Below are 17,615 nucleotides of genomic sequence, written 5' to 3'. Positions count from 1 at the left end.
TTTAACTTAGAATATTTTTTTGAATAGGTTTGTATTAGATAAAATTGAACTTGTTTAGAAATTATTTATCAGCGGTACTTTTAAGTCCCAAAATTTTACATATTTATAAATTTGCTATTAAACTACTGCTTTATAAATAAACAATAATATGCCTTCTTAGTCAACTTACTAAACTATTGTACAAGTAAAGGTGTGAATAAATAGTATAAAATAACTTCAGTTCGTATTCTTTCTATATATATATATATTAAAATCTAATATTTTTATTATCTTTATTCCATTTAAATGGTCAACGTAAACTCATTACATATAGAAAACAATTTAGTACCTTGTATATTTGAACAAATCTAAAAATAAATTGAATTAGTTCTAAAATTGCAATAGCAAGCTGAAACTAAATCTTAACAAAACCAAAGGTCTTTTGTCGATTTTATTGTTTTGATTAGAAGCGCGAAAATTATGGATAAATTTTTTAATATTTTGAATAATGCTAATGATTTGATAAAATAGAAAAAGAAAACGATGATAAACTTGCATTTGTGGACGTACAAGTTAAACGAAAAGAAAATAGATTTTCAACTTTGGTATACAGGAAGAAAACTTTTACAGCATGTTATTTAAACTTTCAATTAAAGTTTAGTTTAAAAAGGAAAACTAACCTAGTTAGAACTTTGTGCCATCGTGTTTATTCCCCAGAGTTATTACTAGTTACTACTAAGTGAAGTCAAACAGATCAAGTTACTCTTAAACAAAAACGTTTACCCACAAAAGTTATTTAACAAAATAGTAAATTTACTTTTGAAAAATTTGGATCGAATAAAGACGATAGGACCGAAAATATGTGTAGTTACTTTGTAATGAATAGTTTGACTTTTATGTGAGGTTTTTAAACTAAAAAATATTTATTCACTTTATTTTATTAAGAAAACTATATAAACTGTATGTATTTAAACATTACCCAGTTATTTCATTATTGGTCAAATAAATACAAGAACATTTTTAATTATAAAATTATCTAAATAATAACTTATATCATATTTATAAGTCTTAGAGCCCCTAAAATTCAAACTATTATGAAATAACTAAATGAAAATACTAGAATATTTTTTTAACCAAAGAGATCAAAATTGTGCTAGTTCTTGTGAAAGTTTCCAGTTTGAATTATTAATGATTAATGATTATTAAAAAAGTTGCAATACACAACCCAAAAAATAGTGCTAAATAGATTTGAAATGGAAACTTTTGCAAATTCTAACATGTAAATAATATTTTACACAAATATATATACCTACTGGCTGCCTTGCTTATCGTGAATTGTTGCTTTGTTTTGTTCTACTTTTGATGATGTTGTTTTTATATGGGAGCAGAAACAAATTATAAAGTATTTGAAACTGATTATACTTTCAATGACCATTTTCTGGCCTAAAAGTATTCAATTAGTTTTATGTATTTAATGATTAATTCTGTCCTCATTTTAAGGTGTTTTGTTTTTTATTTTCTAATGTAATATATGTTACTTCAATTATTGGGCCGCAAATTCTAAAAACACTTTTTAGTCGATTAACAATTTTCTTTTTTTTTGCTATTTTACGTCTTGCTTTGATGATTTCGATTGATACAAGTTTTTAATAAATCTATTGCAAAAATGTATTACAAGTTGTTCAATTATTATATGTATAAAAGCTGTAATAATGTTCTGTAAATTAAATAAAAAAATTAAATATAAATTATATTATCATTATTATTAAAATATAGCTTAAAGCGTGCATTACATCTAACTGAAACAATTTTATGAGTTGGTACCACTAAAATAGTTATAAAAGTTCAATATAATTTCCTGGAATCAATTAAGTAAAAGTTCTACAAAAAATAATAATTCCTAATACATGGATAGCTTTCAAAGTATATTACTTAAAAAGTAGAAATGTAATATATAATGTAACACTGGCAGGGTTGCCACTCGGTCAGGAAATCAGGAAAAGTCAGGAAAAAATTGGGGGTTTTGAAAAAAGTCAGGAAATCTGATTAAAAAAAAAAAAAAATCAGATTTAATCAGATTAAATTTACAAAATTCCTTGTTTTCCAAAGCCTTCAAATGGTAAAAATTAATTAAAGGTCCTTTAAAGTCAGAAAAAAATTCCAAAATTTTCCTAGAAATTTACAAAAATATTTAATTTTATTTCCAATGCCTTCATCTGGTATAAATTAGTAAAATATCCTTTATAAAACTGCAAAAATTTTCTATTAACATATTGAACAAGTACCCTACTTGAACAAGAAGATTTTGTAAGCTTTTTAGTATTGATGATCTGTAGCAAGGACACTTCCATAGTGAAACTGTGATATATAAACAAAAGTTTATCTAGCATAATTTTAGAATCAAAGTGTTTTTTGTTTAAGTAAATAATTGAGTTCTTTATAACTAAGCAGTTAGTTTAGTATTTTATGTAACAAGTTAATGTGTACACTAAACCGGTATGCAGACCTAATGAAGGAAACCATATCTTCATTAGACGAAGAGGTTGAAGTGCTTATAAAAAAACGAAGAAAATAAGTTTTAGTACATACATTAAAAAAAACAGTATTTGATTAAGATCTTAATTATTTTAATTGTAAAAGTTCCTTATATGTCGGTTGTTTTTTCTAGATACATTTATGCTAGGAAATGCTAAAAAATTGTGTCTTTTTTCAGACAAGCTGTGTTTATAAGGTAATTTGCATGTACAAGTATTTTGCTGATAGAGCTGTTTATTACAAACATCAATCATACACAGATGGTTTAAGTGAGGTACTGGAAGTTTGATGATAGAATTCAGCAAAAAACTGTTGTTTTTAACCTGTATTGAAATTAGATTGAAAGCTTAATATAGTTTTAAGTGTTAGGTTATGTATTTTAGAATAAGTTTAGTTTAAGAGTTTGATTTAGCAAAGTCAGGAAAATTTTTGTAAAAAGTCAGGAAAAGTCAGGAAATTTTTCTCAGCTTGAACAGTGGCAACCATGCACTGGTGACAGTTTTTGGCTCTGGAATAAATGGTTGTTCACAGTTTCAGAATTGGTATCGCTATGTTTTAATTTTTATCCATTTACTAATTTATCAAACTCCTTAATAACTTCATTTGTACAAATTTCAATTTATAATTAGTTAATTTAAAATTTTAATTATTGATTTATAATTTAATGAAATTTGCATAAAATTAAATGCTTCTAAGTTGATCTTAATTAGCAGTTGCAGGTTTACTACCAAAAATTGCTGGTTGGATTAAAAAAAAGTCTTCACAGACATACTTAACAATAAGTCTTACTAAGCACTACTGTTGATTGAATACTAAATTAAGAACACACTCCAAAATGTCTACCAATGGAAAACTCTTCCTTGTTATGAATAAATTGTTTTCGAGCGAAAAAAAAATTTCCACAATAGCTACAGTTTCTATAGATTTCTGTTGAACCATACGTTGCCCACTACTAGTCTGAATTATAAGACTTAATAATACTAAAATAGATAGCAAAAAGTTTTTAAATGTTTTATAATTTGCATAATTACTTTTTAATGGAAAAATCTAGTTTCTTGTAAAATGTTGGCACACGTTTTAATTTTACACTGTTATATAAAAAAGCTTAAGCTGGTTATAGTTCTAAAAGAGCCTCATTATTTCTTTATGACATACGCGAATGGATAAATTCTTCATCTGGTGTACCAAATTTTAAAGTTAACATCTGAAAATAAGAATGTCAGTTCTATTTTCCATGCAGTATATGTTATTGTCAGTGAAATTAAAAGTTTATATTACAAAAGTCATTGGGCTATATTTATTTCATTCTCTTTTGGAGTCCTTTACCAAAAAGTATCTTGAGGTTTATCATAAAAGTCTGAAGCTTCGGCGAGCTAAATGTAACAGGACTTTTACATAACTGACCATATTGTTATTTAATTGCGTTTTCTGATTTAAAAAAAAAACTTACACTAAAAAGGAGTTTGTAATTTGTCTTACTCCCAAATAACAAAGATCAAGACATCACGTTAACATCGCATTTTTTCTCAGTTTAGTCATGTTATACTTGAAAGTTTTATAAAATCATTTCAGAAAAGTTATAATAGATGAGTAGAAAATTTTATAGTTTAGTTTTTGGTCAGAAAATTCGTTTAATGGGCCCATCTCTAGTCTATACTAACCATACACAATCACAACAAATCAAATAAGTCTTATATTGTAATTGTTAAATTAGCTTAAAGAGACTATAAAAGTAAAGCAATAATTTTCGGGTTGGGTTTCTGATTTAACCAAAAAAGTTATAATTTAACTGAGGCTATCTTTGTAAAGGAGCTTTAATAATAGTTACATCTTGCTTTTTTTATCTAACAGTATAATTTTTTTTTTAGTGAAATGAACTTATACTTAAATCAACTAACATCTTGCTTATATTAAAAAAATGATTACTTTATAATACTTTTTATGTTTTAAAAATTTAAACAAATAATAGAAACAGACTGTTTACTTATATATATATATATATATATCTTATATATATATATAAAAGATTACAGCACAATGTAAGTTATAGGTATAAACAATTTAGTTGTTTAACTTGTGATTAATAACTTAATTTATTACAAACTCTTTCTATATACAAAATTTAAGAAAAAAAGTTGGAACAATATTGCTTAACTTTAATAAAATTTGTTTAAATTAATCAAAAAATATTCAAAATAAAAGTTGATTAAAAATTAGATATACGTTGTTGAAAGTTATGTTAGTTATTTCTTAACTTAACGTTTCAGTTATGTTCATTTTTATTAAATTTATCCAATTTATCGACAATTTTTTATAGTTGTTATTTTAAATATTTTTTTAATCGAAAACAGTTTTTTATGTCATCTACAAATGCTTTTTTTATAATAAAAATAAATCTCATACTTGTACCTATTGTTTATTGAAAGTATATTTTCTTGTTCTTATAGCAATAGTTAGTGTCAATTGTAGTTACTTTTTTTTTTAAATATAATACTTATTTTACAGTACAAATTACTATAAATGTATTTCAAATTTATATTAATTAGTAGATTTAGATTCTTAAACAGTAAACTGTTTTAAAATCCTAGGCTAATTTATAGTTTTAAAGCTGTAAAAATACCATAATATCTTAGTTTTTATTACCGTTAGTAGATATACTTTAATTTTTTTGTACTCTTAGTTTACAAGAGTCATAAATTAACAAACAATTATATTTAGATTAAAATAAGTTTTTCTTCAGATATGTTGTTGTACTAATTTAAAAGTAGCTTTTTAATCTGCTAACTTTATGTTTTACAATACCAGAAAATAAGCTAATATTGGTATCGAATTTAATATTGTAATTAAAATACTTATAACTATTTTATTTTTAAGGGTTGTTTTTAAGTTTTTTAATGTAGTCTAACGCAGTATTGGAAAATTACAAAATAAATAGGCTTTCATCTCTAAGAATTATATACGTTTCGTTTAAGAACAGTTGACCTTTGTTCTAAGGTTTTTATTCTGAAAAAACGAAAAAAAAAACTATTTTTTTTGTTTAATTAAACTTTGAAATATTTGACACAAAACCTTTTTACTATATATCTTTTAATATATACAAAATTACTTTGAAAATGTTTTATTGAACTTGTAACATAGTACTTTACTATTGATTAAATGATCACTTAAATTAAGTTTTTTAATAAAAGCCAACAATGCAGTTTTTATAAATGATAAAACAATATCCAAAATTTAATTTTTGTCCTTTTTAAGTATTTTTATTTTTGTTTAAGATATTGTAATAGACTTTTGAAGCAAAAAAAAACCATGTAAAATAACTTTAATTAAGTAGTAATGACAAAATCAACTTAATTAATACTATAAATACTTTAAATAATGTGTTTGTTTAAATATTAAGTTAAAATTTAAGCTGCATTAATAAAGTAAAATTTTCTGTATGATTTAAGTAGCCTTAATAGTATTCATTTTAATAGTAACTATTACCAGGTTTAGCATTCCAGTTTAGAATTAAAACTTTTTATTACTACTACAATGAGTTTGCATATTTGTGTGACTTGTGGAAAATGTTTTACGTCTAAGTCCACATTACTTAGTCACAATAGAACCCATACTGGAAAAAAACCTTTTAATTGTTATATTTGTGATAAAAAATTTTCACAAAAAGGTATTTTGAAAACACATCAACTTACTCATTCTGGTTTGAAGATTTATGAATGTGATGTTTGCAAAAGATGTTTTTCGTAAAAAGAGGTAATTTGAAACAGCATGCTATAGTTCACACTGATGATAAACCTTTTAAATGTGAACAGTGTGAAAAAAGCTTTACTCTACAAAGTAGTTTGACAAGGCACATGTTGATTCATAGTGGTAAGAAAGATTTTCAATGTGAAGTTTGTGAGAAGAAGTTTACTCTAAATCATCATCTGAAAAGCCACATGTTGACTCACACTAAAGAAAAGCCTTTTAAATGTAATATTTGCAAGAAGAAATTTTCTCACAAAAGTAACCTAAATGTTCATAATAGAATTCATACTGGAGATAGACCATTTGCGTGTGATGTTTGTGGAAGAAGATTTATACAAAATTCAAACAGGAATCAACATTTGAAAACTCATAAACAGTGATAAATGTTTATACAACAAAAAAAAAATTTTAATGACTAAACTTTCAAGTGTTAAAAAATTGTGTAAAGTTTGTATTTTTTTGAAAGATTTATAAATTGACATTATAAGGATTTTTTTATGAAATGAATTTTTACTTAAGTTAACTAGATTCTTGTATATATATTAACTCATAAGATTTTTAAATTTTTATGTGTGAAAAAATGAAGTTACTCATTAAATCAGATCGTTGATTTTATCTAATTTTGAATAATATTTTTGTAAAAAACTAATTTTACTAACATATTTCTTTTAAGTTTAACAAACCTATCTAAAACTTGTTAAGTTTCTATTCTGAAATGACTATACTTAGATGTCAGCTACTTTGGGTTTAAAACAAAAATTGAGCCAATTAAGCAGAAATAAATCTATCTTGGATTTCATACAATCCTGATAAATAACAGTACAGTTTTAACTTTTTCTAATCAACTTTAAAATGCGTTACATTTTCGCTTGTCAAAATTTTCTTTATAATTTATGAAACTTAAGTCCGTTCTATTGATAAAACTTCAATTGAGAAAACTAACTTAAAATTTTTCATGCAGTCTAACTAGAGTGAATTTCTTAGCTAAATATTATTTTCACACTATAGTTTGAAAACTACATGTTTTTTTAATGTTGTTTAAGTCATGCTGGTGTGTCAGAAACAAACAAATTATAAAACAACAAAAACTACTCGAACAACTTTTCAACATAAAAATATAAAATTACGAACTAAAGGTATAAACAAAAACATCTAAAAACTGTAAATATTATTATTATTAATTATTATTATTATATTATTTATTATTAAATTTATTTAAAACTACTTCTTGTACTTGTAAAATCAAATTCTCATAAAAGTTTTTTGTTTAGTATTTTCGGATGTTTTATTGACATTGGAATATAAAACAAAGTCAACTTTTTACGAGTTTTTAATAATGTTTTAATTAGTTTTAGATTCTTATGTAATATTAACGGCTGTTTCAATGATTTAAATTTGTATCACAATTATATAAAAGCACATAAATTCAGCAACACTTATGAAAAACAGCTTAGTTGTGAACAACTATTTTTAACAAAACTAATTTAATAAATAGTTTTGTTTGACGCCCTTTAACAATAGAAATGAAATAGAATGAAGTTTTAATCAGCTTTTTATCATGTAAAAAGCATTTTTTAATTGTATGTTTACACAAATTTAAGTAGCACAGAATACGAGCACAAATGCTTATTACATTTAAAATCAAAACAAGCAAGTTGTTTGTAATAAAATCTAGGCACTAATGTTTTAAAGATTCTTTGGATCTGAAAACGGCTGCTTGTTCATTTTGAAAATCTTAAGTTTAATTTGAAACAGAAACTTTTTAATAGACAGGAATAGCAGATTATAATTGTACAAATTAAATTAAATCAATAAAAAATTATGTATAACTAAAAGATTTCTCCGAATCTAAATTGAAAAGCCTAAGAAATATTTATCGAAACAGACATATTTTAAATACTTCTACGTTTTTTACTAAAAATCTGATAATTCATACAACGCTAGTTTTATAATAATGTACTTATATAGAAAAAGTTTTCTTTTTAATGAATAATTTTGTTGAATTTTCAATTGGTTATAACTTCTGAAGTCAATAAAAAGTATAAAATAAGACACCAAAAACATTTTATATAAACATTTTATTACTGTAAAATAATATTAAACTACATTTTTTAGTCAAAACATAGAGAAGCATTGTAGTTGTATAATTATACATTTTTTTTTAAATTTTATTTTATTTAGTAATATACACGAAATTTTATAAAGTATTATTAAAGTTCTTTTCAATTCTTAATGTCTAATAACTATTAGCTATAATAGCCATTTAAGGCTTAGTTTCATATATTTTCTAAAATCATGATGTGATAAGATTAGACAAGTGCCAATAAACTGCACAAAGCAAGCTATGATTAGATAAATTAATTTTTCAATTAATAGACAAATCATAGTTAATAAATAGACTAATAACAAACTTTAGCGCATAATTGCAAAATTAAATTTTGTTTTTAATATTTTGAAATAATTTTACATTATTCACTAAATAACCTCATTCAGTTTTCCCAGCTCATGCTAGTTTTAAGAATTTTTAATTACATAAATAAAATATTTTTGTTAATTATGCAAAGATTAAATGTAAATCACGTTCAAGTTTTAATTCAATAATGTAATAATAAAAAAAGTAATGTAAAACAATGAAAACAGTTTACTAAGATATATGTATTCTATGTAACAACAATACATAAAATGATATAAAATATGCTTAAAGATTTTTTAGTTTAAATCAGTTTTTATATGTTTCTATTTACATTGTTTTTTTAAGGCAATCATTATTTTTAATGAGTTTATGTTCAAGTTATATTGAATTTTGTTATGAGTAATGTTTAAAAAACAAACTTTTTAATAACAAAATTGTAAGTTGTTATAATAAAAAAGTACTGAAAATTAGGTGAAATTTCTGAAAATAACTGAGTTAAGATTTTTTTTATATCAAATTTAACTTTGTTTTCTTTTTAATAGAGTTAAATATTTCTAAATTTACTAAACTACATAGCAAGACAAAAGTCTTTTTTTTTGAACTGATTGAAAAATGATTTGATAAACAAATTAAAAATAGCACAAATGGTAACTTCATTTAAAAGCATGTTGTATAACTAGCTTTCTAGATAATAAAACAGCTGTTTTCTTAGAACTTGTGAGCTCTAGAAAAAGCTATTAGTCTCTGGATAATTTCAAAACTTTCAGTTGAATCTGTCTTACCTTTAATAATAAAAAAAGCAGAACATAGTTTTAAGACTTAAACTAGATGGCTTATATAAAAGTTTTGTATAATTTATATTTATCTGAAAACCTAATTTAATCTTAGAAAAAATATTTAAGTCGACGTATTTTAAACTTCTTATATGAAAATTTATTTTTACTAGTTTAAATGCATTCAACTTGTCTTCTAACATTAAAACAAATCAAAAATTCCATTGTTTTGTAATGTTATAAAGTATCTTGCATTAAAATTATATTTTCTAATATGATAACAAAAGCAAATGTAATTCTTATGTTTTTTTTTGTAAAGATTACTATCAGAAAAAATTGGTATAGATATATTTAACATATATTTTATATTGTAAGTTCTAGATGCTTAAGCAATTTTTTTTTACAAAATCAAGACTTTTGATGCTAGTTTTAGTTTTAAAAAGATTTTAAAAATACCATGATTAATTAGTTTTAACTACCGTTTATACAAATAATTGCGTAACTTTGTGCTATAAGTTTATTAAAATGAAAAAATCAAGCAATCATAACTCAACTAAAACTTTAATGAATTGAATAATATTAATAATGTTAATATGTTTATTTACTTTTATTTAATAAATCTCTTTATTTAACATTAAGATGAGCAGAATTTTGAGTTATAATAAATTAAAAATGATAAAATTATTATTATTATTATTATTATTATTATTATTATTATTATTATTATTATTATTATTATTATTATTATTATTATTATTATTATTATTATTATTATTATTATTATTATTATTATTATTATTATTATTATTATTATTATTATTATTATTATTATTATTATTATTATTATTATTATTATTATTATTATTATTATTATTATTATTATTATTATTATTATTATTATTATTATTATTATTATTATTATTATTATTATTATTATTATTATTATTATTATTATTATTATTATTATTATTATTATTATTATTATTATTATTATTATTATTATTATTATTATTATTATTATTATTATTATTATTATTATTATTATTATTATTATTATTATTATTATTATTATTATTATTATTATTATTATTATTATTATTATTATTATTATTATTATTATTATTATTATTATTATTATTATTATCATTATTATCATTATTATTATTATCATTATCATTATTATTATTATTATTATTATTATTATCATTATCATTATTATTATTATTATTATTATTATCATTATCATTATTATTATTATTATTATTATTATTATCATTATCATTATTATTATTATTATTATTATTATTATTATTATTATTATTATTATTATTATTATTATTATTATTATTATTATTATTATTATTATTATTATTATTATTATTATTATTATTATTATTATTATTATTATTATTATTATTATTATTATTATTATTATTATTATTATTATTATTATTATTATTATTATTATTATTATTATTATTATTATTATTATTATTATTATTATTATTATTATTATTATTATTATTATTATTATTATTATTATTATTATTATTATTATTATTATTATTATTATTATTATTATTATTATTATTATTATTATTATTATTATTATTATTATTATTATTATTATTATTATTATTATTATTATTATTATTATTATTATTATTGTTATTGTTATTGTTATTGTTATTGTTATTATTATTATTATTATTATTATTATTATTATTATTATTATTATTATTATTATTATTATTATTATTATTATTATTATTATTATTATTATTATTATTATTATTATTATTATTATTATTATTATTATTATTATTATTATTATTATTATTATTATTATTATTATTATTATTATTATTATTATTATTATTATTATTATTATTATTATTATTATTATTATTATTATTATTATTATTATTATTATTATTATTATTATTATTATTATTATTATTATTATTATTATTATTATTATTATTATTATTATTATTATTATTATTATTATTATTATTATTATTATTATTATTATTATTATTATTATTATTATTATTATTATTATTATTATTATTATTATTATTATTATTATTATTATTATTATTATTATTATTATTATTATTATTATTATTTTATTATTATTATTATTATTATTATTATTATTATTATTATTATTATTATTATTATTATTATTATTATTATTATTATTATTATTATTATTATTATTATTATTATTATTATTATTATTATTATTATTATTATTATTATTATTATTATTATTAATATATCAAAATATTTTCTTCAATCTGCGTGGTTTTCAAAACTTTTCAAATATAAGCTTTTGTTCAATCTGCGTTTAAGTATACGATTTTTTTTTGATATCAAATTCAGTATTGTTGATTTAATACTAATAACTATTCTTTGTTAAAAGATTTCTTGTAAATCTTTAAACATATGTAAATTCATGATTAATAAATTAATTCTTTTGACAAAACTAAAACATTTAAAAACGTTGTGTCAAATGAAGTTAATAAAAAGATTATTTAAACCAAAACCTTAAACTAAATATAGTTTAGTATTTCAGATAAATATAGTTGAGTGTCTCATAAACTGTTTTAGTTTTTTAGGTTAGTCAGTCAAATAAATTCTATAATAAAACGAAACAGTTCAGTTTTAATAAACTGTTTAAAACGTTTTTACTGGTAAAAAATAACAATTATTGTTTTACATTTAAATTATTTGAGCAAATTATAAGTATTAAAAATTTATATGCTATAGAAAAGTAATTTGAACAAATGTAATGATCAATGCAATTTGTTTTAATACTTTACTAACTTTAAAATGAGTTTTATTTTATCTTATTACTTCTAGTGTTAGCTGCATTTACAATACTCAATATTTTATGTATTCTAAGTAATGTTAGTAGTAATAAAAATTATTAAACTTTTTTACAAGGTTTATTATTATTAAGCATTTGTTTCACAATGAATTTGCAAGGTGAATATAAAACACATGTTTGTGTAACTTGTGGAAAATATTTTACATCGAAATCAGCATTAGTTAAACATAAAAGAAGTCATACTGATGAAAAACCTTATAGTTGTGATGTTTGTGATAAAAGTTTTGCATGGAAAAGTAATTTGAAAACACATCAACTTACTCATTCTGGTTTGAAGATTTATCAATGTGATGTTTGCAAAAGATGTTTTGCTAGAAGACAAGATTTAAAAATACATGCAGTAGTTCACACTGATTATAAACCGTTTAAATGTGAACAGTGTGATAAAAGTTTTACACAAAAATCTAGCTTAATAAGACACATGTTGATACATAGTGGTAAAAAAGATTTTCAATGTGAAGTCTGTAAAAAATTGTTTGCTCGAAAAAGTCATTTAAAACGACACATGTTGACTCACACTAAAGAAAAACCTCATGAATGTAAATTATGTTTGAAGAAATTTTCACAAAAATCAAATTTAAACGCTCACATTAGAATTCACACTGGAGATAGACCTTTTGGATGTGATGTTTGTGGAAGAAGATTTACAACGAGTTCAAATAGGAAGAAACATTTGCATACTCATAATCAGTGATAAAAGTTCTTATTTCCAATGAATTAAAAATTATCTAATAATATATATATTGTATAAAATTTTGTTACTTATTCAACTATTCATAATTTGCTATTTTATAAATCATTTTGTGAGCATGTATATTATTTATATTAGCTAAGTTTAAATTAATATGTTAACTAGGTTTTTTAAGCAAGACTAAATAGCTTAACAAAACAAAACGCTTTCTTTAACTTCTTAACTTTGTATAGAACTTTCTTAAGTACTTTATCTGTTTTTTGTTTTATTTTTTAAGTAAAATTGAATTTATTTATTTTATTTAGTCTTATTCTGAGATACTATTAGAGTCGTTTAAATGTTACGTGTATTGCTTAACTAATTATAGCTTATAGAAGTTATACAAATACATGCTTTGCTGGTAAATTGATCAAATTATTTATGTAAAAATGTCAATAAATAGTCTAAAACAACTACGTATTTTTACTTTTTTAATATTAAGTTAGTTTGTAAAAAGCTAAACCAAACTTTTAATTTATTTTGTAGCGCTGCTATTATAATTTTCTATTTAAAATAATTTCAAGAAAAAAGTGTTTTAATAAATTTGATGGTATTAGCAGTGATCTTTAAATTACTATAAACATTAAGTAAATTCTATTGTTAATTTTTTACTTTGTTTAAAGTAAAATTTAAAGACTAGTTTTTAACATAGCTTAAGTCAGTGGTCGGCACGCCAATTTGAATCCGTGAACCCTAAATCACAAAATTAAAATTTGGTGCACCCCAATTTCTGCTGAATATTCCACCAATGCGTCGCTGATTTGTTTAAAATTTGTAGCGCTAAAAAGCATAAATTTTTTTTTAATTTTTTTAATTATTACAAAACCAGGGACAAAATGATGCGATAACATTAAAAAAGCAAACATATTGTTAATAAAAAATCTAAAACAACTCTTATACTTTAAACTTAGATGTATTAAGTTAACTTGAAAATAACTAATTTAAGTGATAAACAGTTGGTTTTTAATAATTTTATTAGTGTTTTTATAAACCACTAAGTATTAATAACTTTTTTAATAATTACCTATTAAAAACCAAATTTACGTAAATTTTAAAATAAACAATTAAAATAAACTTACTTTTGGGTAAAATAATAAAAAATAATCAATAGTGATTAGATTTTTATTTTAAAACTCTAAAATAAGAAGAAAACCTATAAACGTTATAACTTAATCAGTTTCAACAAAAACAATGGTATTTAGTACATTTTGTATATAAGATAAACAATAAAACGTCGTTTAAACGTCATATATAGATTAATTTTTTGTATGTAAATATCAAAATATTATTAATAGATGTTTTGATGAGAAGTTAATAGAAAAACTAGGTATAAATAAATTTAACGTTTAAAGAGACAAGAATACACTTTAAAAACATTTTGAATTCTACTATGAGTATTAAGTATATGGTCAAAACAGGTTTACCAAAGGAATTAAATCAAGGTTCGTACATTCAAAAACTTTATTTTAAATTCTTATTGGTTGATAACCCGTTAAGTAATGAATTTTATTAATTGTTTGTACTTTTAAAAAATACTTTTCATTTGTATTTAAGCTGTTTTCATTGAAAACACTAAGAAGAAACAAAACTTTAAACAAAAAGTAACACAAAACGCTTAAAAAACATCTTGATTCGAGATTTTTATCACATATAAACAAAAAATAGTAAAAAAAAATTCAAGCAGGTTTTTAGTATAAACTTACAGTAATTTTTTTTTTTGGCGAAAATAAACATAAAAGTATAGTTCAAAAACTTTTAAAGCTATTGAAAAACAAAACTCTAAAAATAATTAAGAACTAGTATAAAGGAGTAAATTTTATGAGATCCATATAAATTAGACATAAAATGAGTGTAAGGGATAGGCGAAGGATTCAAAACAGGTTTACTAATTGTAGGTTAAAATATTAAGCTTATACTTAGGCATAACAGTTTAAATTGAAGTAACTATTACTTTTATTTAGTTTAAGTAAGTCAATTATCTTGTTTGTTTTATGTATTAACTTGTTGTGTGTATTACGTATAATTTTTGTTTTGTTGTTTTGTATTTTTTTAAATATTATGTATTATACTTAATTAGATATAATGATTAAATTAATTTAAATATTAATTAGGTTGTTTTGTTATGTTAACAAAACAGGTAAATAATTAACTATGTTATCATACTTTTATTGAGTTAGTATTTATGAATAAATTTCAATGCAAAAACTTTTGAAAAATTGTTAAAATTTTTACATTAATAAACGCAAAATGTGCTGCTCTACTACAGGCAATGGACGAGCGGTTAAAACAGTGTATTTTTGCTCAGAAACACCTGTGTTAGGGTTCAAAGCCCACCACTTCCATATTTTTAATTATTTATATAATTATGTAAGTAACCACATATAATTATAAAAAATAAATAAAAAGCCAATTATTGATTATCTATTACATTCAAAAAGTATCTTTAAGAAGTACGCATCCGTGTAAGATAAGGATAAGTTTAAGAGCATAGGGGGTTAAAACACTTTTTTCAGAATGTGATCTTATTTTATATAGTTTTTACTGAGCTACAAGATACTATTTACAAATTTTAAAAAATCAAAACAATTTTTGAGATATAGCCGGTCAAAGTCGGAAGCAAGAATAGGTTCTTTATGGGAGGCACAACTAAAACAGCAAATAACTAGAAATCACTAAGAATATATCTTCTCCTAGGTTTTTTGAGATAACTACCTCAAATTTTTAGGAAATGTTCCTTGCAATGTTTACAAAAGTCTTTTGCAAAATAAAAATAAAAATTTTACAACAAAAAAACAAAAAAAAAAGTTTTATTTTTTATATATATTTTTTTAACAATTTTAATAATTCCTTGTACCAGTATTTTTAAATATTGCAAGGAACATTTCCTAAAAATTTGTGATAGTAATTTCAAAAATGCTAGGAGATATATCTTTAGTCAATTCTAGTTATTTGCTGTTTTACTTGTGCCTCCCATATGGAACCTATTGTTGCCTCCGAATTTGACCGGCTATATCTCAAAATTTATTTCGAATTTTTAAAGTCTGTAAAAAGTAACTTGTAGCTTATTAAATACTATACAAAACAAAATCACATTGCGAAAAAAGTGTTTTAACCCCCCTATGCCCCTAAATTTATTTTTACAGGGGGGATACACTTTTTCTTAATGAATAACTGACCTTTAACTAACCTTTAACTAATATTTATTTCTAAAAAATGTGTTTTAACCCCCCTATGCCCCTAAGTTTATTCTTACCTTACACGGATGCATACTTCTTAAAGATACTTTTTGAATGTAATAGATGAATATTTAAAAAAAATTTGTGCGTACCTTACACGGATGCGTACTTCTTAAAGATACCCTTTAAATATAAAACATATATGTTATAAAAATTTAGTGAGTATCTTACATGGATGTAATCCCCTGGCCTCAATTGTAATTTCCTTTTGCTTATTTAATGGAAGAATCATAGTTATATAAATAAACAAAAACATGGAAGTGATTGGCTTTTAACCCCCTATACCCTTAAAAAAGTTCTTGTGGCAAGTTAGATATCTGTTGTTCAAACAATGTTTAGATCCAAAACAAAGTTATAAAAACAATCAGAGGCCTAAGTTACCCTGTGAACTTTATTTTATACATTTAACCTGAACTTAATTAAAACTAACTATAACTGTAAATATTATAAGCTAATACTTCAAGAAATAATAAAACTAAATCCTAATATATACTTGTTTGTCACTCTTTGAGTCATAAAATCTTCTGTGAGTAACCTTAACCTTCCCGGAGTTTTTTTCAAATCTTTTTGTAAACTATTAAAAAAATTTCCTGAGGTTTTCTTAAAAATCTTCAAACTGCTTTGAATTTCCCAGAGTTTAAAAAAACTAAAAATTTCGTGAGTTTCCCTGAGATTTTCTATTATTTGAAATTTCTCTGAGCTCATTAGTGTGTGGCAATCCTATATATATTTTATTACATAAAAGCCAATCTGAATTTGATAATTATCTAGTATGATGTTGCACCAATATCAAACTGAAGTTATATTGTATTTGATGTATTCTTAACTATAATTTTTGGCTAAAAATTTATATTTATAAGTACATAAATTGAGTTATATATCATAAATTAATAAAACTTAAATATATAATTGCTTTTATTAAAAATTATAAAGCATTTAAATCATTTCAATTTTTTATATTGATTATGATAATGTAAAACATAATCAATCGAATACTTTAGTTTGTCCTAAATAAATTTTATTCTCACTATGTATTTAAATCTTGTTTAAAACAAAGTATATTCCAGGCTAAAAATAGTTAGAATAAAACATTGATTTTTAGCTTAAAATAATGGTTAGAAAGACATTAAATTCAATATAATTTCAGCTTGACATTGGTGCAACTTCATCCTAGGTAATTAATGTGAATTTTTAAACCAAAACAATGAACCCCACCAATCATAACCTTATATTAGCAGTAAAAATAAAGGTTATGGTTAACTTTAAGTGAGCACCAATATCAAACTGAAAATATAATACATTCAAT

At 21.5% G+C, this 17,615-nt stretch overlaps 1 protein-coding gene across 1 annotated transcript in view; it reads left to right on the top strand.

Moving 5' to 3' along the window:
• The first annotated feature begins 6,245 nt into the window (after positions 1-6,245).
• LOC145832068 (uncharacterized) overlaps positions 6,246-17,615 on the top strand; it is a 34,000-nt gene continuing 22,630 nt past the window's right edge. Inside the window, exons 1-2 of the mRNA XM_082939429.1 lie at positions 6,246-6,634; positions 12,416-13,033. Coding sequence (XP_082795555.1) covers positions 6,246-6,634; positions 12,416-13,033 — 1,007 coding nt within the window. The remainder of the gene's footprint in view (positions 6,635-12,415; positions 13,034-17,615) is intronic.

This window comes from Thalia democratica, chromosome 3, assembly GCF_965202585.1.
Source record: "Thalia democratica chromosome 3, ktThaDemo2.hap1.1, whole genome shotgun sequence".
NCBI classification, from domain to species: domain Eukaryota; kingdom Metazoa; phylum Chordata; class Thaliacea; order Salpida; family Salpidae; genus Thalia; species Thalia democratica.
Note: the sequence above shows the minus strand (reverse complement) of the source record. Positions and strands in the feature narration are given on the sequence as shown.